At 53.4% G+C, this 26,097-nt stretch overlaps 1 protein-coding gene across 2 annotated transcripts in view; it reads left to right on the top strand.

The window, feature by feature from the left end:
* The window catches only part of LOC122382148 (syndecan-like), a 30,131-nt gene extending 7,210 nt beyond the window's left edge, over positions 1-22,921 (top strand). For both annotated transcript variants that reach the window (XM_043367105.1, XM_043367104.1), the window contains exons 3-5: positions 15,946-16,139; positions 20,968-21,178; positions 21,959-22,921. In XM_043367105.1, coding sequence (XP_043223040.1) covers positions 15,946-16,139; positions 20,968-21,178; positions 21,959-22,128 — 575 coding nt within the window. In that variant the 3' untranslated portion in view covers positions 22,129-22,921. The remainder of the gene's footprint in view (positions 1-15,945; positions 16,140-20,967; positions 21,179-21,958) is intronic.
* Positions 22,922-26,097: the final 3,176 nt, after the last annotated feature.

The raw sequence follows: 26,097 nt of genomic DNA, 5'->3' as shown, positions 1-26,097 counted from the left end.
ACCACTAACTTCACACGTGCCTCACATCCCTCATCCCTTAATCGTCCCTTAAACGACGGGGCGCGCCAAAAGTGCCTCAGGGGTTCTTCTGATCGCGAAAATAATGGTCCCAGGCGATTCCCCGGGTCGATATCTAGCCGCACCACCACTAACTTCACACGTGCCTCATATCCCTCATCCCTTAATCGTCCCTTAAATGACGGGGCGCGCCAAAAGTGCCTCAGGGGTTCTTCCGATCGCGAAAAGAATGGTCCCAGGCGATTCCCCGGGTCGATATCTAGCCGCACCACCACTAACTTCACACGTGCCTCATATCCCTCATCCCTTAATCGTCCCTTAAATGACGGGGCGCGCCAAAAGTGCCTCAGGGGTTCTTCCGATCGCGAAAAGAATGGTCCCAGGCGATTCCCCGGGTCGATATCTAGCCGCACCACCACTAACTTCACACGTGCCTCATATCCCTTATCCCTTAATCGTCCCTTAAATGACGGGGCGCGCCAAAAGTGCCTCAGGGGTTCTTCTGATCGCGAAAATAATGGTCCCAGGCGATTCCCCGGGTCGATATCTAGCCGCACCACCACTAACTTCACACGTGCCTCACATCCCTTATCCCTTAATCGTCCCTTAAACGACGGGGCGCGCCAAAAGTGCCTCAGGGGTTCTTCTGATCGCGAAAATAATGGTCCCAGGCGATTCCCCGGGTCGATATCTAGCCGCACCACCACTAACTTCACACGTGCCTCACATCCCTCACATCCCAGCTAGATCCAACTTCAGGGATAAGGGATATGAGGCACGTGTGAAGTTAGTGGTGGTGCGGCTAGATATCGACCCGGGGAATCGCCTGGGACCATTCTTTTCGCGATCGGAAGAACCCCTGAGGCACTTTTGGCGCGCCCCGTCATTTAAGGGACGATTAAGGGATAAGGGATATGAGGCACGTGTGAAGTTAGTGGTGGTGCGGCTAGATATCGACCCGGGGAATCGCCTGGGACCATTATTTTCGCGATCGGAAGAACCCTTGAGGCACTTTTGGCGCGCCCCGTCATTTAAGGGACGATTAAGGGATAAGGGATATGAGGCACGTGTGAAGTTAGTGGTGGTGCGGCTAGATATCGACCCGGGGAATCGCCTGGGACCATTCTTTTCGCGATCGGAAGAACCCCTGAGGCACTTTTGGCGCGCCCCGTCATTTAAGGGACGATTAAGGGATAAGGGATATGAGGCACGTGTGAAGTTAGTGGTGGTGCGGCTAGATATCGACCCGGGGAATCGCCTGGGACCATTATTTTCGCGATCAGAAGAACCCCTGAGGCACTTTTGGCGCGCCCCGTCATTTAAGGGACGATTAAGGGATAAGGGATATGAGGCACGTGTGAAGTTAGTGGTGGTGCGGCTAGATATCGACCCGGGGAATCGCCTGGGACCATTCTTTTCGCGATCGGAAGAACCCCTGAGGCACTTTTGGCGCGCCCCGTCATTTAAGGGACGATTAAGGGATGAGGGATATGAGGCACGTGTGAAGTTAGTGGTGGTGCGGCTAGATATCGACCCGGGGAATCGCCTGGGACCATTATTTTCGTGATCGGAAGAGCCCCTGAGGCACTTTTGGCGCGCCCCGTCGTTTAAGGGACGATTAAGGGATAAGGGATACCTGCTAGGGCAAAATTAATGTCATATTCGTGCTCCCCGTCCCCGAATTGACCAGATATGACGTTTTCAAGTGATTCGGTACTCGACGCTGAATACGAATCCGAATCCGACGCCAACTTCACGCACATATGATCGGGGATATGAAACTGTGAACTCAATATGGAACACGAAACCGCGTTCGTGTGTGGCAGCTACGGTTGACGCGACGCACTGTTTACGGCGGGCTGGCGAACTCGCGAACTGGCCGGAATCGTCATTTGCAGTCTTATCCTCGCTCATAGGACGATCAACCCCTCCCCAATCATTCTCTTCCGCGTCCCTCCCTCCCATCTCCCCCCTCATGATGCCCTAGATCTCCTATGTGATGGGAATAGACCGAATAGTCACATGGTATCGATGGAATTAACCCAAAAAATATCTTATTGAAAATAGTCAATTTCTCATTGACTTATCAGACAATGACCATCGCCTGATCAGTGTTAGTGCTTCTTCTTCTTTTTTTTTTTTTTGTTAGGTACAATAAGCCTACGTGTCCTGATGCCGTTTGTTTTCATGGCAGTTGCTTTATGTACAGATGTATTCTCCGTAGAGTAGCACGGCCCACTTATCGGCCGCCATTTTCAGTCAGCAGAGGTCGGCGATCAATACTTTTTCGCGTGTGGTTCTCCGTATCTTACCTTACCTGACCTCACCATACCTTATCGTATACAGAATGGAGCTCAGACCCAGCTCACCGCGTGTTGGCGGCGCCGACGGGCCCGACCTTTGCCTGCCGTGAACCGTCTGACCGGCACTCGAACTGTCTCCAGTTGCGTGCCGGCGGGCTGTTGGCCGGACCGGATTTCGGTGTGGTACAGTCGTGTACAGGTTGATGGTCCCCTACTCTTTATCCACCGGGTTCCTATGGCTCAGCATTGGCAGCAGCCGCCTGGTACCGGTAGGCTGTGCCGCATGACCCGAGAGTGAAGCGGCACAGTCTACCCACACTGTTTGACATCGGCTCGGGTCGCCGGGTGGAGCGCTTTGTAGACCAGCTGTCGCGTCAGACCAGCGCGGGGGGAGGGGCTCGTCTCGGTGGTTGGCGTGGGCTGGCGAGTGCTGTGGGGCGTGTTGGTGGACCATGGGGGCTGGGCGGGTGTGTGTGGTCACTTGCTGCATTGCACATTTTGCGTCGCTTAACAATTGCATTCCTGTTTTTGCTAAGCACAATGCACGGAAGACCCAGCGAATATAATTTACTTGTGCATTGTGCAAAACGTGATTTGGCACGGTATCGAGGCAACCATAGGTCTTGTGCCACATATATGCATGATATTTAGGCAATACGCTTATGAAAATGGTAGATTGATCGGATTGATCCTGGATGTCAATTCGTATGCTAAATGTCGACATGTATTAAATGAACGAATGAATGAATCAATCAATCAATCGATAATCGACATGTAGATATAAAACCGTATAAATGGCTCGCAACCACTAAAATCAAACATCCTAACTCGGAAAAGTAGCCGGAGCCCCGATGAGGCTCGAACCGGGACTCCACGTTGAAAGTTTTGCCAATGATCCATCATCATTCCACCAAGCTAGAGCGACCGGCACCCGAAACCACAAAAACATTCATTGACTTTGTTGCCGACCTCCCGGCCCCGCCGCCCGCCCGGCCAGACTTTGCCCCGACCGTGGCCACCATCCGGTGTAGCTCAGCGTAGGAGTGCTAGACTGTCAAACTGACCGGTAGTGAGAGGCCCGGTTCGAGACGCTTCGCGTGCTGGATGTTTATTTCTGTGTCCGAGGCTATGCGATTAGTCCACTTTTCAGAAAATTATTTGGTGACAGGTCTGTTTTCTTTCTTTGCTGCAATTCATGAGGAGACCGTATGGACCCTTACCTGTCCTTCCGCACCCCACTTGGGAGATTTTGTGAATATCTCTAAAGCGAATTTTTGGAGGGTGGATTACGATCGGTTCTATGCGACAAGTGACCACACCACTCACACCCAGCCCCAGGTCCGCTCACTCCCTCCCCACATCACCCCCGCCCCACACCACACTCCAGCCCGCCTCATCCACCGAGCCGAGCCAAATAGACAGGCCTGACCCTTACCCCCCCCCCCCTCCCCCAAGCCGGTGTAACGCAGCGTCCGGTCAAATCGCTCTACCAGGCGACCCGAGCCGGTGTCATACAGTGTGGGTAGGCTGTGCCGCTTCACTCTCGGGTCATGCGGCACAGCCTACCGGTACCAGGCGGCTGCTGCCAATGCTGAGCCATAGGAACCCGGTGGATAAAGAGTAGGGGACCATCAACCTGTACACGACTGTACGACCGGCAGCCCGGTGTGCGCGGTGGACTCTGTTGTGACAGCGGCGCCGGTCGCCGCGACGGACCGCCCAATGGCACCGGCTGTTCGCTTCCGCGATATTGGGGTGATAGGGTCGACTTATAGGCCGACGCCCCGGCAATAGGCGCAGGCAGACCATCTGTCCGGCTACCGGCACCGGCAGTCTTTGTGGCGGTAGTATACCGACGCTGGTCACACTGAGCCCCAGAGCTGCGGAGTCGGAGTCGGAGTCGGAGTCTGTCGGAGTCGACAGTTGTGACCGGAGTCGGAGTCGGAGTCGGAGTCGATTTTAGAAACCCGAGCCGGAGTCGGAGTCGGAGTCACCGAAAATCTGTCGACTCCGCAGCCCTGCTAGGTCTGCGGAGTCGGAGTCGGCAGTTGGAGTCGGTCGGAGTCGACAATTCTGCCCGGAGTCGGAGTCGGAGTCGGAGCTGGTTTTTGAAAGCCGGAGTTGGAGTCGGAGTCGGAGTCGCCGAAAATCCATCGACTCCGCAGCCCTGCTGAGCCCACATACCATCCCCGGCGGCGAGCGTCGGGGCTACCTGAGCTGGTTACCGACAGAGCGGCTCGGTTACTGTCAACGCGATCAATGTCCAGCGGAGGTCATTGCTCAGACGTTGTCCGACGTTTATATCGACGTGTCACTGCTCCCGGGCGCGGCGGGGGGCTCCGTGACCATCTCGCCGTCCGGGCGATCGATGCCGGACTATCGGTCACAGCTGAGCGCGTCGGTGAGCGTCGCTGTGCCGGCAGCCGGGTTTGAGCCGCCATCCGCCGGCTGGCGACGGCGCAGTCTCCGGACAGGGACTATCAGCGCGGCATCGGCGCCGTCTGCGGGGCCAAAGGGCCGCGGCCGCCCCGACAGGTGCCGGACGCCGGACGGCCCGGTGCCGGCCTGTCGCACCGCGGCCGGTGAGACAGGTGCGCCGAGGTCCGGGCTGGGAGGACAGGCAACCTCGATGCGCTGGATTTGGGTCAGCGATCTGCGTCGTGAAACTTTCAGCTTGATAAGTTATACCTATGCATAAGGGTATGTGTAATTTTATGGAAAGGCATAACAATGCATGTGTTTGTTCCTAAATATTTCGTGGGCTGTCGTCCGTTTTTTTTGTGAGATATTTACGGACATTATGGGACAGCTTTCGCATATGGTCCTTGACTCCATGGAATTCCAACTATTCGGCGACGCTCAGCCATCTCCCCGAATCACGTCACTGAATGCTGGGGACTGTGACCGCGGCATTGTCAACATTGGCCGCCGGCCAGCCCGGTGTGGCCTGTGTCAGCAGAGCAGGGCGGGCCCCTGGACGGCCGTGGTCTGGCGCCGGCTGCTGCCTCCAGGCCGGCTGATTGACGGCAGTGTGCTGTGCCGCAGCCCTCCCACAGCGGGCCACTCGATCGCCGCCCGGGCGGCGCGGCAGGGCGTCCGTGCTCTGCTCAGCAATGGCTGGGCTGGGCGCAGAATTTGGGATTCTGGCCATGGGCGCCGTGATGCATTTGCAATATTATTATATTACAGGAATCAGGAGCCTAGCTTGGCTCGGGTGACAAGTTGGAATTCCATTGAGTCAGGAACCATATACAGGGTTGGGCAGATAAATTGGGACAAAATACATATTTGCATTCAGAACGCCGTAGCTTAGAAATTTGTAAACGTAGGCATTTCAAATTTGGATCACATATTGTCACACCAATTTTACACATTTATCACCAAATATGGTCACTGTGGTCCACCTGCATCAGTCCTTATCGGTGCCTGGACTGGCCGCACGCGCGGCGAGATCTCCCGTCTGAAATGGCTCGTAATTGTAGCCAACTGGCACTGCTGAGGCTCACCACAGTCACATGGGGACGTTCGTTAGACTCGGCCGCAAAAACGCCCCAGCAACCAGAACTTGTGTGGGCTGAGGTTTAATGAGGAAGGGGGCATTTAGCGGGGAGCTGACTCCTCGAAGAGCATCACTCCATGCAGGATGATGCCTTCTTCCATCTTGTTGATTCGAACTGCCGGAATAATGGTTAGGTACGCTGTAATGGCGAACCCCCTCCCGATTCCGTAAAATAAGGGGGCCCCACGTGGCCGTCAGAAGTCACCGAGTGGAATGCCATCACCGAGGTCTGCTGCATGCTTTTTGGAACTAAGATCACGTCTTCTGGGCTGGTTGCGATGTTTCATGGTGTTTGCGGTTGTTCTTATGTTCGGTTATGGGGATACCATCGTCGAAAAAGACCTGCACGTGCTTGCTCGCTTCTCCAAGCCCTTCAAGAGGAAACAATCTTTTTAACGTCACAGCTGCTTCAACATCTATGTTAACAGGTCGATATGCATCAATGCATAAGAGTACATGTTTGAGGTGCTGGTATATCGCTTTCTCATAGCGCGGCTACCTTCGTTGTAAGCTCGCGCCACTGTTTTCGCGAGGATCCTCTGATTTAACTGAATTTTGCCTTTTAGCCCCCCTGGAAAACCGGGGGAGCGGCCGGTGTCAATGCAATAAGTATGTAAGGAAGAGTCAACATCTTCTCTTCCTCCAACGTTTACGTCTGTTCGATTCACACTACTTTCAGCCATTTGATGGAGCATAATTAGAGTATTGGCATGCATGTGCGCGCGGACTAAGTTGATAGTGACTTGCTTAAGCCCACGTTCTGTGATCAGCCGATTCAAAATTACAACGCAACCTGCATAACATGGAAAAGTATTCATTAGCCTATATTTATGTTCAAAAATTATCTTAATCACTAAAAAATAGTCGTTTTAGAGGAAGTTGAAATTTGTCCCAATTTATCTGCCCAACCCTGTACAAAAGCTGTCACATATCATTATCCATAGACCATAAATAGCCTACGAAAAACGACGAGCAGCGATGGAATACTTAGGAACAAACACATGTCACTCGAGTGTTTTCAACGGTGCGCGACAGTATCTAAGTCAGTAGCGGCGGAACACCTTCAATTAAGGGGGGGGGGGGCACTGGCGACTTTTGGTCCCATTCTTTCCATGCAACGCCCATAGGGCTAATGTTAAAAAGCCAAAATGAAAGGGGGGCACGGTGCCCCGGTGCCCTTCCCGTTCCGCCGCCTATGATCTAAGTTGAAGCTATGCTTGCTTGTGAAGCTAAGTGCTTTATCCCGAATTCATCAGCACATAGACTGTCCTTTGGCCGTAAGCACTGATTTACGGAACCATCCTATTTCACAATTTCACGAGGGCAGTGGGCTCACATTCGACCCGTGATAAAGTCGTTGGCACGGGGTGATCCCACCCGACCTCTGGTAGGACAGACGGCCGGGGGTCACGCTCATGGCCGGGCCATTGCTTGGCGGCCCGGCGCCGTCCGCGGCAGCGCGGCCGATACAATCTGGGCCGTCCGGCGCGCGGCGCGGCAGCTCCTCGCGCGACTATCCGGCCAGCGATCGGCACACGCCGCCGCCGGCGCTGCATTCCCGGCACACTGTTTTACAGGCGCTGTTTGGGCCGGCGGGCCGTTTGAACCCCGGCTGATGGAGGCCCCGCTGCTGAGCGGCACCGTCACATGGACCTGCTGAGAGGGGAGTGGGCTGAACCGGCGATCGGCGCCTGCCGTTTTTGTGGGTCGGCTATAGGGGCGGGGCGACTCGGTACCTTTGTTCAGGGGCACGGCTGTGGTATAGGCTGTCAGGTGTACTAAGCTCGGTCGGCTAGGGGCGGTGAACTGTGAGGGAGGGGTAGAGTGCTACTGGTAGCGGTGATTCATTCAATATGCTGATTTCAAATTTCAATAACCATTTAAAAACGCGTTATGTAATTGCATCGGGGCCAGCAGTAGCACGCCCGTGGAGGAGTGCCTCAGGGATTTCATCCTGTGGCCCTGTGCAGCACCCAGTAGCAGTAGCGCCGCCGCCTCGGGACATTTCTCGCTAGGCTGGTCGGCCGTCCCTGGACTGGTGAGCTATCATGTTTTTTGACAGAAGGCGAGAGTCTGGTCGGTTGAGCGCGCGTGTTTCCACCGGGCTGCCCTGTTGGCTTTGGCCGGTGGTGTCGATGAGCTGGCGCCGTGTGCTATTACTCAAGGCGTATATGCAGTGCACCGATAGAGAGAGAGGCACGTATCATTAGGGGCACCGTGTATTAGTAATATAGTAAGGAGCGTCGTATGCGAGTCGAGTTCTGCTGTTTACGAGTCTGGGGTGCTATTTATTGAGTCTGCTGGCTGTGGTCAGGCGGGGGTGTAACGTTCGTGGTGATCACCCGAGGCCCACCTCGTCCGACCGTGACCCTCTGCCGTCCTCCGTGTCGACGGCACGGAGCTCCCCGTCCTTCGGCGGCACTTGGTGGACGCTGCAGCTGGTCCGAGGGCGGGCCAAATCGGGCGGCCACTTGACTGGCCGCCGCCGCCCCGCCACTGGCCGTAATGACCTCAATCAATAGGTCGTCGCCCCGCCAGGAGGCTGCAGGGCTCACCGACTGGGGAGGAGCTTATTTCGCTGGTTGACAGCAATCTGGGAAGGTTAAGCTTGGAGTGGCTGAAACTGCGGCATTGATATTGATTTATTTAAGTTGCAGGCATTTTTATTGGTAATAAATCAACCCTGGTATGGCCATATATGACCTTTTTGATGCCCGCCAGCACACACAGGCTCAAGATGTGAAATTTGATCAGTTCTTAGCCACACTGGCTTGAAGCAGCGTTGCAGAACGTGGTCATTCGTATGGGTTTTGCTGAGACTCGCTGGGCCTCTAGCATTAGAAGTGAGCCTATTAGCGAGACGCCGTTATTGAGACATCTATCGACTGCAGAGCGTAGGATCCCCTGGCAGGGTATCCCGGCCTTTGGTGTTCGCAGCTCACGCCGTTGTTTCGCCGCTTTCATTACTGTTAATTACCTCCCCGGGTGATAACGCCGGGCTCCCAGCCCTGATGCAGGTCCGGTGCTGCAGCTGGGTCGATGGGCCCGCAGAGGTCAATATGGCCGCCGAGGGGGGACGAGGGAGCTGAGAGGGCAGATCCAGGACAGTGGAACCTCTCTGCAGCTGTCCGGGTCAGCGTCCTCCCTCAGTTGGACCAGAGTCGGGATGCGGCCGGCGTCACTGGCCGGCTGCCGACCCAAACACGTGCTATGACAGCCCCCTCCCAAAGGGGGGGGGGCAGTGACGTCACGGGAGAGTTCTGAAGGCTCGGCGCTTCTGACGGGCAACCTCCGCCGCCAGCCGCAGCTCGGTTTTGACGCGCCGGACAGCCGATCTGCGCGGGCGCTGGGCGCTGCTAACTTCGTTGACCGCTGGCGTCGTTCCCAGAAGGGCATGTTGTTGAAACATCTGTGAAGACGGAGATCACTTGAGCTACCAGCCCTAACTCAATCGCTGCCAGGTGCCTGGGTGCCTTTGGTTGCAAGCTAAGAGAACAAACTTGTGCATCCTGGTTTCTATTACCATGTTAAGTACATAATAGGCGGTTGGACTTGGATAACATAATGTTCTACCTGCTTATTCAATCTTGTATTTCACTTCGCGTGGGGTCACATTTCTATGATCTGGCATGAGCCCGCCTGATCGAATTGTTGAAATTCCATATTTCCGGGACAGATTGCTCAAAACACAAATATGTCACACTCTGAACGCTGACGCCGCGGTCGAGAGGCAACAAGCCGTTCAATGCTGCAAACGTGCCAACTTCCTCGCACTTCTCCGACTGTAGACTGTAGGGGGACAGAAGCGGTCGATGGCAGCCGGGCCCGCCCGTTCCTCTTCGTTACGGGCCGGGGCGCATTTTCCGCTCGGCGGCGGCCGGTCCGGGCTGGGTGCGCCGGAGCCGGAAGAGTTCCCGCTGGGGCGCCGTGCCCAGCACGCATACTGAATGGTGACGAGGTCGGCGGTCCGGCGAACATGAGCGGGGCGGGGCGCGGGGAGAGATTGAGTGGGACGGGATGCAGGCAGAGCGAGAGGAATACAGGGGAGGGGCGAGACTGGGGCACAGACGGGGTGAGGCGGGATCCAATGAGACTGGGATGACGGGGTGATGCGGGCCGAGTGAGATGAGTTATTGCCTTTTGGTTATATCAATGAGACGGAATACTGGCGGCAATGGAGGCTACAGACAGATACTGACTGGTTATGGTCGGGCTGATATGGGATTTATCCTTTGAGAGAAGTGGTACGGGCAGGGTGCCGGCCAAAACGTCCACAGCGTATTTGTGTATGATTGATTGTTGCTGAAGGTTTACAAGCTGGTGGGAACCTGCTGCTGATAAGGGAAAGGAGAGGCTCGGAGATTAGGCTTCCTGCATTCCTTAGTCGGCGTGGAGGAAGAATTCGGATGAGACGCGCATTTCTGTCCCACCGCTCCACGCTATTGGCCGGTGATTAGGTTCGAAGCTGAGACGATTAGACCATCTTGTTAGAAAACTGCTCAGCTACTTTTGTTTTGATATCCCTTGATTACACTCTAAAGCGATTATGAGAGGAATCAAATGCGGAGCGTTGTGGTCTTATCTTGGACGTTTTGTTTACAGCCATTGTATCCAGCGTGCAGAGTCCGTGTGGTTTGTTCATGAAGTGCAGAGCCTCAGCTCAAAGTAACAGTTCCGCTTTCATTGAGCGGCCACTTCTCAGTGTCATCAGCCGCGTGTTCGATGTTACCGTGACTGGCACTGCGACCAAGGCCAAACAGTGCACACCGGTATCACAATAGACGGCCGAGCGGACCGATTTGTTCTCCGTCCATCGCCTGGTCAATTGGCCACAGGCAGGGCCATAAAACATAGCAGTGAAAAGCAGGGTTGTATACCAATCAAGTCGATTGAATTGATTGATTTGTTTCAACGCGTATTTTGAGTTGATTGGATTGAGTCGATTGACTTTTCGAGATGACTGGTTGACTGACTCGTTTGACTTTAGCGACTGGTTGACTGATTTGATTCCCGAAAATTAGAGTGACTCGTATGATTGAGTCGATTGAATGGAAAGTTCAAATAAGTTTTAGTTGACGAAAAATAATGACACCAATTGATGACATCAAAGATCACAAAACTACACTGAAAACTGCTTGTCATCACAACTGCAATATGGTGTAGATGGCCAAATAAAGAACAGGGCCTAAACATGAACAGCCAACTTTGAGTTTCAACTGCAATAACTGCTCCAATCCTGGTGTTAGAACCTGGCGATGCACCTGGTACCTTTCTGCACTCAGTAGGAAACGTTTTTTTTTTAAATCCAGATGATAAAGTGCAAGGCCCTATATACTAATAAACTGTGATTAATTAATAATTCACATCTCCACATCTCCTCAGAAACAACCCACCGAACTCTATAAATATCTGAAACAAAAGCGCCGTTTACGTCTCGCTTATTACGTTTACGTACCTAATTAATAGCTAATTTGCTGCATTGTTTAATTTGCAGCAGAACGTTTGTTGATCCTTTTCTCCTGAGAGCCTAAGCATAACATATTTAATATATTTCATTTTCCTTAAAATATTTTACCAAATTTTATTAAACATGATAATCAATGACGTCATCTTACCAAAAAATCAAAAGACGTAGAATAAGGATTATAAAAGCTTAGCATACTTATTGGCAAAACGTTTTCTTTGTTTCGCAGTCGCACCGTGCCGTTTTCGCGTTTTAATTTTCCTTGTTCCTACTTCCTTTGTCCTTAACTTATCTTGTGGTTCCAGAGTCCCTGTCCTCTCCATTTCCTTTTAAATATATTTTTAATCCTCATCCCTATCCCCCAGTCCTAACAGTTTCAAATTGTATTGCAATAAAATGTTTTGAATTATTCACATAGGTAGGAGAGAGTGGGGCAAAGCGGCCACCCTAACGCTTTTCACGATGCCAACGCTTGATTTTTAAACTTGGAAAGATTCTTTCTATACCAATGTGATCCCTATTAACCCGCGCCCCACTGGGGGGGGGGGCTATTTATAGCCCCCCCCCTGCCGTTTTTCTGCAATAACTTCCAAACCGCTTGACGGATCGACGCCAAACTTTTAGTACCTTCGGCTGCATCAATTTGACACCTTGTGTCAAAATTTGAACTTCGTAGCTACCATAGGTCGGCCGGAAATGACGTCAGAGTGACGTCATGTTCGGCCGATTGCGACGCAAAACATTGAACCACGGCAATCGCTCCCAAGAGCTCAGTTTTTAAGCTAGATCCAATTTCTTTGCATGAAAGGACTAAGAATTGACCGCGCTATCAAACTGCTATCTCGGATTTTCAAAATTTTGAAAATTTCGAAAAATTATATAATAATATTCAAAATTTATATTTTTTTCAAAAAGTTTTTGACTTTTCGAAAAAACCGGAATATATGTGACAGAACGCATGATTATGACTAACTCTAGCAAGTTTTAGCTAAATATCTTCAAAAATGGCCTAGTTATACGCATTATTGCAAAAAATTCACAATTATTAATTTTTCAAATCAATTTTTCAGTACGTATTTGACATCGTACACCAATATAAATGGCACCATCGTGTTCCTGAGCTCAAACTGCATCCAATACACACCTTTTTTGTTGAAAAATATTAACTTCAAAATTTGACCTTTTTTGACCTGAAAGTGACCTGACCTAAGCTAAATTCGACTCAAAATGACCTCGAATGACACAGAAAGCATCAAATTCGAAATCTATGGCCTAAATGGACCATTAAACATGTGTCAGGTGACCGACGCATGATATATTTCCGTGACCTGTGATGACCTGACCGGCCCTGACCTGAAAATCAAAGTACAAGTTTGGTACCCTCAAGGTATCTAGAGCATCTGTTCACGAGTGTGGAAACAAAAAATGAGCCTGATCTGACTTGTAAGACGGCGGCCAGAGCCCAAAATGTGAACAAGCCAAAATGCCAATAATTTTTACTTTGACCTGACCTGTGACGTCATCGGTGACCTCGAGGTCAATGAAATTAGGTTTCGCTCGACAGTTTTTCCGGGGCTATCAGACGCCGTTTGAATTTTGACGATCGGCCCAGTAGTTTCGGAGTTAGGAGGGGGGGGGGGGCTATGAATAGCCCCCCCCCCCCTCCAGTAGGGCGTGTTATACACAGACCCCAGTGGGGCGCGGGTTAAGTTGCCTTTTATTTCAACTGCGTTTTATTTCCAAAGGCGTTCACATATGAAAGATATTGACAAAACTTTAAACCTATGCATATTGGCCACTTTGCCTCATACCCTGGGGCAAAGCGGCCACCGGCGTCTTCTCAAGTCCCGATATGAGAAACAAAATAGTTGCCTCGTGTACGACTAGGATACTTGATGGTGACAAGGTTAAGCGAGGATGGATGTTTACTTTATCATCTTCCACCTGTAGGTAAACAAAGAAAGGATTTTCATGAAAATAAACATTTAATTGCACTATTTGGTAACTCATGCAACTGAAAAGTGGCCAAGATGAATGCATGATGACACATTTGAATATATATAATGTTTTTATCCAGATGGAAGCAACTTATGGCCAATTGGGGGGTGGCCACTTTGCCCCGGCCACTTTGCCCCGCGCATACCGTCCGAGACAAAAATATTCCAGCTTAGCTATTAGTGGGGTAAAAAAACATTGAAATTGGTAGAATACATGTACGATAACCATGCAATGCATGGACAAAAACGCTTATAAAAATTCAAAACGGTTATGGAATAACATAACATTTAAAAATTGTAAACATAGTTGGTAACCTGGCAAGAAATGCTTTTCCGTGTTTCACAGAACAATGGTGATGGGCCTGAAACCCCGGTCTGGCTCATTCGAACGACCGTGAAGAGAAGTAAAATTGGAAACCATAAATTGGAACTGACGCCAGCTATGAAGGGCTAAAACGATGGGTGGCCGCTTTGCCCCGGGTGGCCGCTTTGCCCCACTCTCCCCTACCTAACATTGACATGCCACGTCCAGAGTCGAGGACCGCTATATACTTCAAATCTCTTCCTTCCCAATCTGACAACATCCCACGTCTCAAATGCACATTGTGTGGAAAGATTTTTCAGGCTGCCCGTCAGTCTCTGTCTAACCGAAACCGTCACATGCAGGTAAGATATTTATTTCTATTTCCCTATGGTTAATATGTTATTGATGCATATTATCCATTAAAATATACTTGGTGTAGGGTAAATGGCCAAATCACGAACACTGCCAAAATCCAAACAGCCAACTTCTGCAATATCTGATATTTAGTGTAAATGGAGTTGGAATATGGCCAAAATTAAATTGACAACCTTTAGGTGAAAGGTGGTGATTTGGGTTAAGGGGCGAGTCAACTACTGGGTTATTTTGCACCCATTAAATGAAACTTCTGCTCCAATTCTACCCATTGAACCTCAATATTATGATTCACCTGTCCATCACTAAGTATCCTTCCTAATTACATAGAAACTTTGAATAGCATGGCAATTTATAATTTTAAATGACAATATTTTTATGTTTCTTCTGTAGGTAGGTAGGTAGGTAGGTACACCAGACTGCTATGGACACTTTTCCAAGTTGGTGGGGCATAAAACCTAATCTATGTCTTGGTTTGAGTCGTTTGATTGAGTTGATTGATTCCTCTCTTTGTCGCGTTTGAGTCGATTGAATCAATTCCCGGAAAATGCTCTGACTTGATTGATTTGATTGATTTCCCAAATTTGTCGTGATTGAATTGATTGCTATTGATTGAGTCGTATACAACTCTGGTGAAAAGGAATGGGTAACTTACTCCTGGGTGGTCCGATTTATGTTTCAGTAGCTGGATATGTCATTATTGTGATACTTATCGGTAATGGAAGCTGTATGAAGTAACTTTTTCTAACTTTGAAGTAAAAAAGCGTATCAATGAATTCATACCTTTTTCCTGGATCGCTCCAATTCCAAACATCTCCAACAGAAATCATAAGCACCATTCTCGCATCTGGCCACTCTGATGAGACTTACGAAAAGGCTGTCAGGAGAAAATCGCAGATTACGCCCGGTACGGTCCCGTTGAATCTGCCGAGGACAACCGGCTGGAGTGCCGGCCTAAAATCCGTGTCCGGCAGTTGTACGCTGAAATGGTAGCGTACCCATGCTTAGGGGCGGGTATCGCACGTGTGTGTTATGGTGTTTGAGCCGCGTAGGCCGGGCGACAGGACTCGGGCCAATTCCTTGCGACCCTGATTCAATGGAGTGACTCACTCACCGGAACGAAGACGGTCACTGCGCCGATAGTACTGTTATGCACGATAACAGCTACACATGTATTGACTCATATCTCGAGGAAGTGGGAGTTGCAGCCCACTTCAGGCGATGAACCTGAACTTAACGTCATCGGACACTCGTCGCTCTCGGTCTATTGTCGCGCCGAAGCGGCGATATTCATCATTGTCCGGTGCTGTATTTGTTGGCTGCTCATTGTTTGTCCGTCTGACGTGTACGGGTGCTGTGTATATTTGTACCTGAGCCCGGGAGCTAGCCATGTGGTGTGCTGTTCCACCTCGAGTCGAATGTGTTCAAGGCATTGTGCGGAAGCGTCGTAAAAGTCTAAAGTGTATGTTTTATTGCGTTTGTTTTGTGACGCGTCTCAAAGGCATATGTCAATTGTCTGTTAGTGGATATTGATGGTTGTTTGTGTGTCAAAAAAATATTTCGATTTTATCCGAAATCTTTTCCGGTTTTGGGATTCACTGTCGTCTGACTACCTACGGCTGTCCCCACCCACAGACGTGTCGCCGGAGGTGGTGGTTTGTAGTTACTGGCCCTGTGTGCCTCTTCCAGCCCGTCTCTGTCTCCGCACTCATTGTTAGTATTGATAGCTGACCCTGCATGGGCCTTTCCCCTACAGACGTGTCGCCGAATTTGGTAGCTAATGACCCCGTGCCTCTGCTAGTTACTGACCCCGTCTCCATCTCTGCCCTCACAGACGTGGAGCCGTAGGAGGTGGTTTCTGACGCTGTGATCCTGCCGCTGTCCTTAGTGGAATTGGTGACTGACTGTGTCTATCTGTGCCCTCACAGACGTGGCGCCGGAGGTGGTGGTGCCGCCGCGCCGTCCCGACGAGGAACACAGTGTCGGCGTGGTGCACGCCGTGCCGCCGCCGCTGCCCGAGCACACGGAGCGACCCGACCACTACGGCGACCTGGGCGTGGAGCACGGCCGCCCGCCGCCGCCGCCGCCCGTCTACGGCACGGAGCTGCGGCCCACCGAGCCGGTCAGTACGGCGGGGAGGGGCGGGAGGGTGGCGTAACAGCAGGGCGGAGCTGCGAACTCATGGTGTGCTGGCTAGTAACAGAGTAGCTCACACGTTCCACGACTCTAAAATCCCTAGCCGACTTGGCGGCCACGGCGCTAAGTCTAGCGCACCACAATGGCCCCATGAATGACCGTCCGGTACCGGGCGCGTGTTTATACAATCTGACCGGGTGGGGCGGATCGTGCCTTGCTCGGTATGTCACGCCCCCGGCGCCGAGATCACTTTACACCGACGCCACTCGCAGCGGTCGGCGCACGGCACACTGCTGCTCTGTACGCGCCTCACTCACAGCTCCCGGCCGGCGCGACGGCCCGACGGCCCGACGGTCGCGGCGCCAAACACAACTTCCGCTCAGTGCCGGCCGGAGAGCGCTGGTCGATGACAGGGCCTCTCGGCCGTCTGTCAGCGGTTCTCTGTCTCCCGCGCCGGCCGGAGCCGCCGTTACGCCATTGGTGCCGTGTGAGCGGCGCCCGCCGGCCGTGGGTCTGACGCCCTCGGGCGGTCGACGATGTCCCACGGCAGGCTAGAGATGCATGTTCTGTGGGTTTCGGGCGCACGATAGCAGAAGTAATCTAGCATTAGAGTGAGTTAATAATGCAGGATTTTTTGCGAAGTTCTCTTCCAGTTCAGTGGTCGTTGCATCGGTGGTTGTGGTTATACGCGTCTCTGTGGCGACAAAGCTTTGATGTCAGACAGGAGCTCGCCTTGCCATCTCTCAATAGTCTGTTGGGACACTGCACTAAATTGGATTACGCTAGCCTGGAATGTGCTGCGCCACTCGCGAGGTTGGACAACGTTTTCTGAACATACGTGCCATTGCATGCCAAAACGCTCAGTGCGTGTCGGACGGGGTGGAAGCGAACTCCCCGCTTCACAAGGGAGTCCCACTGCTCCAAACTTAGCAGTTAGCACGTTGCCGCGTCGTCCGTCACCGACGCACTGGCGGACGGCTGCTCGGCCAAGCAATCCCTTACTCTGTGTCCCTGACCGGCCAGCGATGGACAGCGGTGCCCTCGGCTGTCGGCAGCCAGGACGACCGACGCTCGGCGCCTGGCGCACCCACTGGACCTCCGCCAATACACACACGGACAAATTATATTCCGGGTGCTAGTACCGAGTGGGTCACCCGTGGTGGTCAGCGCAGGAGCGCCAGGGTCGGACAGTGACTCCGGTCGAACGCCGCAGCTGTCGGAGTGGATCGCGGTCTTAGTGATACCGGATTACACCGGAAGTAACAGGAACGAACCAGATTTGTCCGATCTCAACCAGACATGTGTAGACTAGAGTCTTCAATGTTACCAAGTACCAACGCAAACCTACTCAGTTACTTATGGTGTTTTGAATCGTAATAAGGTCAATGACGTCACGAAATGTTTTCTTCACAATGTGACGTGGAATGATGTTAGAACACTCATTATGAACATTACGACGGCTTCGCCGGAACCAGTAGGTATCCATTAGGTATTCATGTAACTGTAACGGGCAACCTTAATGATGAAATGTCATTTGTTTTCATAGTGATTAGGGCCAAGCATGCTCATATATGCACTCATAGAAGTGCTCCAGGCGTCTAAGCTGCCTGGAGACAGCGGAAGCCGAGTTGGACTGGACGGCCCTTCAGGCTCCAGATAAGTTGATCGGTCGCATGTCGGCGGTCGGATGCTCCGGTTGATTTATTTCGCGGAAACCGACGACGCTCTTCAAAATGTCGTGATTACTTCGGAAAGAACTTGTGACGGGGCTTTTCCGTATTGGGTTCTTTGGATTGACTGTCTTGGATTCAACCACCATTTGCTGATTGAGGAGTTTGATTGCGCCATTGAATGGACGGGCTAGTGACAACTGTCGTTGTTTTGTGGCTACGTTTTTAACGATGGCACGACGGCGGGTTGCGTCACTGTGGTTGTGGCGTGCTGTCAGAAATAGAAGAACGGCATAGTTTGAATAGCGACGAGGTTAACCGTGCAGATAACACGGCAGTGCTATGATGTCAAAGTAGAGGTCGTCATGCATTAGTGTAAAATGCATGCATGTGCTTATTTTTGGTTAGAGTGGCGGGTCCTAGATTAAATGTCAAGGCGAATGCAACAATAATTTAAGGGTGTCAGTATACTGAAAGTGTTCTCTCGACGTTATGTAAGCGGTATATAATAATTCCAAAATGAAGTATGCTTTGATACAAAGTATTCTTCATTGTCCCGTAAATTGAATGGTGTTGGCATCAGCCTCGACTGTCCGCAGAACTTTTGTTGAGAAAGGTTATCAAAACACAACGCGTTTCATTTGTAAGTCATATCTTATTGATTGACGCCATTCAATTATACCTATGCGAAACACTCAGCGACTTCGGTAGACATTTGACTGAGAAGAGGTTTGTGTGAGTTTGGATGACATTCAGGAACTGGCTCGATTCTGGAGCATGTCAGGCTTCCAACAACGTGACAAGGCGCGTCACATCTCGGCAAAGGTCGCGTTCGGCGTCTGATGACACCCCAGGGTCGGTCGTCGGCCGCGGGCCAACTTCCAGACGGTGCGCGGAGGCAGGTGCTCGGCTGCCGGCCACGTGACCGCCCCTCGGCTGCTGCTGCGGCCCGGTCAGAGGTCACGTGGTGCGGTGTCCCCCGGTGCGGTGTGAGCCCGCTTCCTCCAGCGGCCCGGCGCCACCGGTCGCCGTGCCGCTCGGCTATTTCAGTGCAGACGTCGCTGGGTCATCGATCGCCGCTGGAGCGCGGACCGCCGACCGGTGGAAAAAGCGCCGTCTCTCCGCGCGCCGCAGCGTGATGACGGAGACTGGCGCACCATCCAGGCCGATGACGGAGACTGGCGCGCCATCCAGGCGTCAGCAGCTCGGGGCTGACGGGGAGCGTCACCGAGCTGAGATGCCGCGAGCGTCACATGCATTGTGACGATCACGCCCCACAGGGATAGCGCTTGCCTTCAGGTGATGGATGAGACTGCCTGAATGTGGATAGTGATCGGTGCCTGGATTCTTGGAAAGGGATAGAGTCAGTTCCTACCGCGACGACGCGGTGTAGCCTTGACTTTTGCCGTGCTCCAAAACGTCCACATTGAGCATGGTTGGCTCACAATGAACCACCACAGTGACCTCTTGTAGCCTCCATATCCGTTACCCATGGGTGCTGCCGGCAGCTGAGCTCACTGCCGCCCACCCCAGTTTCTCCGCCGCGGCGGTGCCGACTTCTGCCGTCAGGGCTGGCCGGGGGAGCCCCGTGTCTCGCGGCACATCAAACGCAGGCCGCTGTGGCGTGCTGCCCAGTGAACAGACTGCTAGTGACGTCGCAATGACGTCATAAGACCGTCCGAGCCGAATGCCGTGAAGTCCCGGTGTCACCGTGCTAATGGTCTTGTGCGACGTCCGGCCCGGCAGGCGTCAATGCACAAATTGGCACCGAGCAAACGTGTTCACTGGAGCTGCAGCATCAATGTAGGGGGGGGGGGGGGGGTCGAAAGATAACAGGCTGGTGCCAAAGGCTTGGACTCAGCTGATCACGAGTTTTCGGTGGCGACTGTCCGTATCTTTATCGTGCCGGCAGTGCAATGTTTTCTTTTTCGCAGTCCAGGTGCAGATGCAGAAAGCTCTGCGCTATCCGTGTGGATACATCTGGGACGTCTCGTTCCCGGCCTGCCGCCGAGTGAGCCACGATTTACATGCGCTGACATTTGAGAGTGGCGGAGCTTCACGCGACGGCTACTGGCTTATGCCGGCTCACGGGAGTGACGGGCCGGCCCGCGCTGCCCTCCCGATGCAGATTTAATCGCCTGCATGTGTTATTGAGCGGCCAGCCGTCGCCCGGACGGCCCAGAGCGATGACGAACTGATTCATTCATGGGCTTGATTGCTCTCCACTGGTTTGGACTGATGTTTCTGCCGGAGCCTGGTGTAGGAAGGGACTGTTTTGAACATTCTGTAATGATGAGATGCAGCAAAAATGTTGGTTAGTAATAACAACAATGACTCCATGGCAACAGTGCTAGATTGTGGTACAGGAAGCTCGAGTATATGAACCGTGGAAAACGTCATCACTCAGCAAGCATACCAGATTATGCTTAGGGTTGTGACTTGTGACCTGGAAGTGCATAAAAGTATTTGTATTTCCTACTCGACTTGCTTATCTCTTTCGCCGAGGCGTATAGCTACTGTTCCTGGTAGTCTGCCCGCTATCCCAGTATGCCCCATCTGCCTTCTCGGTCGGTATCATTTCCAGCCGCCCGTGTGTACCCGGTGGATGGCCGGCAGACGCGCTGTCGCCCCGCCTGCTCTGATACTTGATGGGTCGTTTCATGCCGGCGACGCGTGATCGCCCAGCTACCCGACCGTCGTGTGGCCGCTCCCGGGCTGTGATACTGGCCCGGAGTGGCTACTGGGCGACCTCGAGCGACCCATATCGCACGGCCCGGCGGACGGATGCGCCGGTTAATGGCTGGCGCGACACCACAGCCGGCCGCAGGGCCGGAGGGTTGCCTTTGCCGCGGCGCCGTGTGAGCGGTAGTGGTGACCCGGCGCGATGGGACCGACGGACGGTGGATGTGATTGTCTGTACTGCTGCTGCAGGGCTTCATTGGACGTCTGATTACGCACCGATAGCTAACTGAATTAATTGTGCTTATGTATGGCTTCCCTCTCCTTTTCTTATCGTCATGTTTTTGTTCGATGCCAACCTAGCTATGTCATCCTCCTCGTTATCACCTGATGCGTATCTGCCTGTCTCCCTGGCATGCCCACTTCCCCTGATAGCTCCCCTCTGACGTACCCCTCCCTCCCCAGCCCCGCCCGGAGCCGGAGCAGCCGGAGATGGACAACGACATCGACCTGGCTCCGGAGGTCGAGCTGCACGCCGGAGCCGGAGTGGAGAGCGAGAACGCCATCCCGGACAGTACGGCCAACGGCCAGCCGGCCGGCGCCATGCCGGACGGCATGGGCTCCAAGGCCATCGACAGGCCCACGTCGTTCTTCGCGCAGCCCGGCATTCTGGCAGGTGAGCAGAGCTGCGGGGTCGTCTGGTGCAGTGTTGTGTGGGTTCTGGTGAGGGCTGGTTGGTTTAGGATAATGTGTGTGAAATCAAGTCGAGTCGATCCTCAGCGGACCTTACAACGGACATGTGGCTTGAATTGTATGAGCTCAACTGAGTGGTAGGAGCTGTTCAATGTGGTACTGCCGGGTGCCGGCTGGGATGGCTCACATCGACTTTTTCTGAAAAAGCGGTGCTCCCGGGGTGGGCTTCGCCGACCGACAGAGCTGACTGTTTTGTCTGTCAGTGTGTGACGGGAGACTGGTAGCCGGCCCGTGCGTTGTCTATTGTTTACAGGTGTTTATGGGTCGTGTTTGTTCCCTTTGGGCGCAGCGCCAGGTTCCAAATATCCAGCCCCAGAAGCCTGCTGTCTGTTGTGGAGCTGTTGTGACGCGGTATTTGTGCTTCCAGGCAGGCCTGCATTGTTTTAGCCGTGGGTACAGACATGTTTTGATCCCCTGACTCATTTACAGCATCAAGTACGTACGCATCTACGGCTAGAACGATGCCTCATTGCCGGCCGTTTTTAGTCTATCGGTGCAGTCCCCTTCTCTGTACCGCACCAAACAGTGGCCGTGCTCTTTAAGGGCGTGACCGTTGTGGGGAGCTACTCTGTGGCCGCGCTCTGACCGTCCCTCCTATATTTCAGCCGTGGTCGGCGGCGCCGTGGTCGGCCTGCTCTGACCGTCCCCCCCCCCCCCTGTGTCAGCCGTGGTCCCCTCTGACCTTACCACCCCCGTGTTCCAGCCGTGGTCGGCGGCGCCGTGGTCGGCCTGCTCTGCGCCATCCTGCTCGTCATGCTCATCGTCTACCGGATGCGGAAAAAGGACGAGGGGTCGTACGCGCTGGAGGAGCCCAAGCGCTCACTCACCGGCAACTCTTACAGCAAAAACTACAACAAGGAGTTCTACGCGTAGACGCGCCGCTCGTAGTGTACAAGGGTGCGGCTCGTCCGCTCCGCCGGGTCTGTATGTATATAAATACGCGCACGTGGCAGCGTCCGAGCTGGGGCACCATCGCGGGAGTCGAGACGACCAGTATACGGCAACGGAGTGCAGGGAGATTACTCGATGCAGCTAGCGGCTTCGCGCGCGCACAGCCGGCGCCCCCGTGTACCCTGCCGCCGCTCGTGGCGCCACCTGTCAGACGCAGTGTTCAGTTCAGCTATATGTAGATGGCAGCAGCGCAGCGCAGTAGGTATTTATACGTGCTTTAACGGCCTTCCGCCGTGCGTGTGAAGGTGGACGGCGCGGCGTCGGCGGCCGTCGCCCTCCTGTCGTTAGTTGTGTTCGCTTGGTGTTGTGGCGGCCGGCTGGGCGCGCTCTCTGTGCCATAGCGCCCGCCGCTCGCTAGTTTCGCAGCGCCGCCGCGGCTTCGGCAGCCGGGCCCGCAGCCACAGCCTCCTAGAGGTCAGCTGATTGTTTTTGTCGTGAAACACCGAGTGTATTTCGGTGACCGTTTGATGTATGCGAATCCGCGGTCAATCGTGGCATGCGTTGTTTTCGATTGTGTTGTTTCTGCTCGTCGGTCGTCACAATATCACTTCCTATGAGACTCGCGCGCGTACAACGAGATATCGTTACTAATGTGGCTCTCGGCCGGCGGCCGAGCGGGCTCGCGGGGTCGATCCAGGTCGTTCGCCCAGGCTGACGCCCGCTGTAAGATAGTTTGTACCGAATCATCCGTAATAAACATCACTCAGTTCTTGTATCACATCTTTGCGCCTTCGCTCTTCGCACCGTATATTGGAACCTGGCGTGACCGTAACCGAGTGGTAGTCGCTGAATAATGAACGGTGTTGTTTCCGTTTTCTCGGGTGTTAGAACGCTCCTGTGCGCCAATTCAAGCCTGGTTTGTGCATTTTGTCCACCACATGCAGATTTGTGCTGTGCTGATCCGCCCATGCGGTCCTGACACGTATTTGCGGGAACGGCATCACACTGACGCGTCTCCTCCGGGCTCGAATCGGGCATATGTATCGATATGTAGTTATCTACGTTATTAGACTGATGTATGCCACGTATATCCCTAGTTGGGGATGGCAAACACGTGTTCCCTCTGCTGTGCGCATCAGAGCTCATGCCTCGCGGGGTGAACTAGAGAACGCAGGCAGCTCAAAGCGAATAGTTCTCAGGCAGCTTGAACGCAACTATTTGGATAAGGATCAGTGCCTCTAAACTCTCTGCTATTTACGATCGCGTTGCTACGATCGGTCAGAGATTACCGCTTCCGCACGTGCTGGTCCTGCTCTCAGTGATGCATGCGTCCTCTCTAATAATAATCTCTACTTTCAGGCATCCATCGAATAGGACACCAGCAGATCAGTAGAGCCTAGAGCAGAGTCTTGGACAATTCACCTTCACCACTTCAGACGCCAGAGAAGAAACTGGATATAAAAGAATGATCGGTGTATTGATAAGCGATGAACAAGTATCAGTTATCACAGCCATCGGCAAAATTGTTGGTCGATCACAGCGCAAGTTCATTCTTGAGATCGCAACAGTCAAATATTCTGAACAGAACAGGCTATCTGCTACCGCCCGGCTTTACGCGTTTTTAACAACAAAACTGACTACTAACCGCGACATGAGACAACGCTGCTCAGCACATGGACACATCGACCTGAGCATTCGCAGCATCCTTGACCGCAGTTTCCTTAGCCAGGCTAACGCTTTGAACTGAACAGAACTGGCACAGTGGATACTGAATCACAACTGGAGACTAGATTGGGTCAGTACAAAATACCACCCAGAGGCAAGCTCTACGGCACCAATCAAACTGAGAGATCGGTCGAATTAATCTGTCTGGACCACGCGGCGGCGCTCACGGCACGGACATGACCGGACGCAGTTACGGCGGAGCCTCCCCTCTGGCCGAGACTCGAGCCCGGCAAAATGAAGAGCAGACTACCTCGATGACAGGACGGCCCTCTTTGGATGAGTGTGGATCTAGTCATGTGTAGAAATCACCAGGACCAGACACACATCACCCAGAGATGGGCCGTCACACGCTGCTGCTGGACGGTCTCGGCGGCTCAGTCGGCGTCCCGCCGCGGCCCGTCCACGCCGACCAGCTCCACCTCCACCACCACCTCGGTCAGGAAGAGCTCCAGCAGGGCCGGCTGCGGCAGCGGGATCACCACCAGACGGTCATCAGCGCCGAGACCGTCCCACTCGAACGAGCGGCACTCGGGGCACAGACAGAGCCGCTCCAGCTTCTCGCAACCGACCGGCGCCCGGCGGCGTCGCCCGTTCATACCTGTGCGCTGGCGGCGTGGCACCACTCACAGCACAAAGACGCCGGTCGGTGCTGACCTTGGGTGGCGACGCCTCGACCCGCCGGCGACCTCAGAGGAACTTCACACAGATAAAACTGAGTCGAGAGAGCTAAAACTGAGGAGAGGAGCTCGTCTAGGCCAGCGTGGACGCGGACGGCGTCAAGTGAAGCCGGCGGGACAGTGACACGCTCGCGACCGCCACCAGTTTGAATCTCGGAAGGGCTACCCGCCGGTCCACCGGTGTGCGCTCGGAGGGACCAATAGGGAGGGTATCCGGGGGTTCGGGCGCCGCTCTGGAAAAACTCGCCATGTCGTGAGCTGGGTTTTGTTAGTTTCTGACATTTTTTCTGCAGAAAACTTGTCAAGTGACATCAGTTGACAAGGAAATTATACTTTCTTTCAGTAACAGTAAGCATTACATTTATTCATTCACCAGTCGGCGGGCCCGAAATCAGCCATGATTTGCACCTGGCGAGCCCCCGTCTGCCGGCCCCGTTTCTGGAGGCCAGGTGTGTGCGCTCCGGGCGGGCCGGCCGCTCCGGAGCGGTACGCTCGGTACGAACGCCGGCTTCCAGACGCCGGGGGAGGGGTGGGGACACGCGGCCGGAGAGGGGAGGAGTTATGTGCGAGGGGAGGGGTTGAAGGTTGATTGTCCGTTGAACTGCGAGAGGACCGGGCGAAGAGAACACGCATGGGTGAAGGAGCCCTTGCCTCCTTCCTACTCGGTGGACTGAGCCAAAAGATGAGCTCAGATCAGATGATCTATGAGCTCGATGTCGATAATGGGGTAGTTGCAAATTGCATTAACAGCGATGGGCTATGAAAAGCTACGAGCCTTGTATACGGCCTTGGCTACGAGGCTGTTTCTGCTCTTAGCCTCAGGGGTCAGGACCTGCGGTCAGGTAGCTGCGGCCCAAAGGCGGAAGGCACATGCGCATTTTTTCCACTTACCAGACGCATCGCCTTTTGACCGCCATTTCGTAAAGTTGGGAAGGGTCAGAGCCAGAGAAGCCGGTTACTGAAGGCATGTTCGAGGAATAAGGCGTTTTGAGGGTGCATTCTTTCAAAATTCAAAAATCGGATGGCATTTGCCAAGAGCGTGGACGTAAGGTCCCATTGGGAGATGAGTCCCATTGGAGGATATATTTCACGCAGTTTGGTCGGGCTGAGTTTTGTGCAGAGATATTCACCAAACGCCAGAAGTAGGTAAAGCTGTACACGTCTAAACGTCACTTCACCCTGTCGGAGTCCTAACGTTTTCGCAGCGTTCGCCCATGACCCAACCACGACCCAACCTTATAACTGCCGGCCGTTTTACCCAGTCACTGACCTGCGTGTCAGGCACTCATAAGCCCACGGATGGGATAATAATGCCGGGACCCAGACAGAGCGGCGCACTGCCGTGTGGGCGCCTGCGAGGTCGTTAGAGGCCGCCAACCACCACTCCAGTCACCAGGGGAGGGGCACCCAGCACCCAGAGCAATCGCGCGGGGGAGTCGTCGGGAAGGTTCAACGACCCACACCGACGAGTCATCTCAGTTCTGAAGTGTCACGGACTCACGTTTGCACGCCTACTGAATTCCCTCAGCCCGGGAGAGTAAGTGCCTAC

Source organism: Amphibalanus amphitrite, unplaced genomic scaffold (assembly GCF_019059575.1).
Source record: "Amphibalanus amphitrite isolate SeventyFive unplaced genomic scaffold, NRLGWU_Aamphi_draft 000134F_arrow, whole genome shotgun sequence".
NCBI lineage: Eukaryota > Metazoa > Arthropoda > Thecostraca > Balanomorpha > Balanidae > Amphibalanus > Amphibalanus amphitrite.
This window is presented reverse-complemented; position numbering and strand designations above follow the sequence as displayed.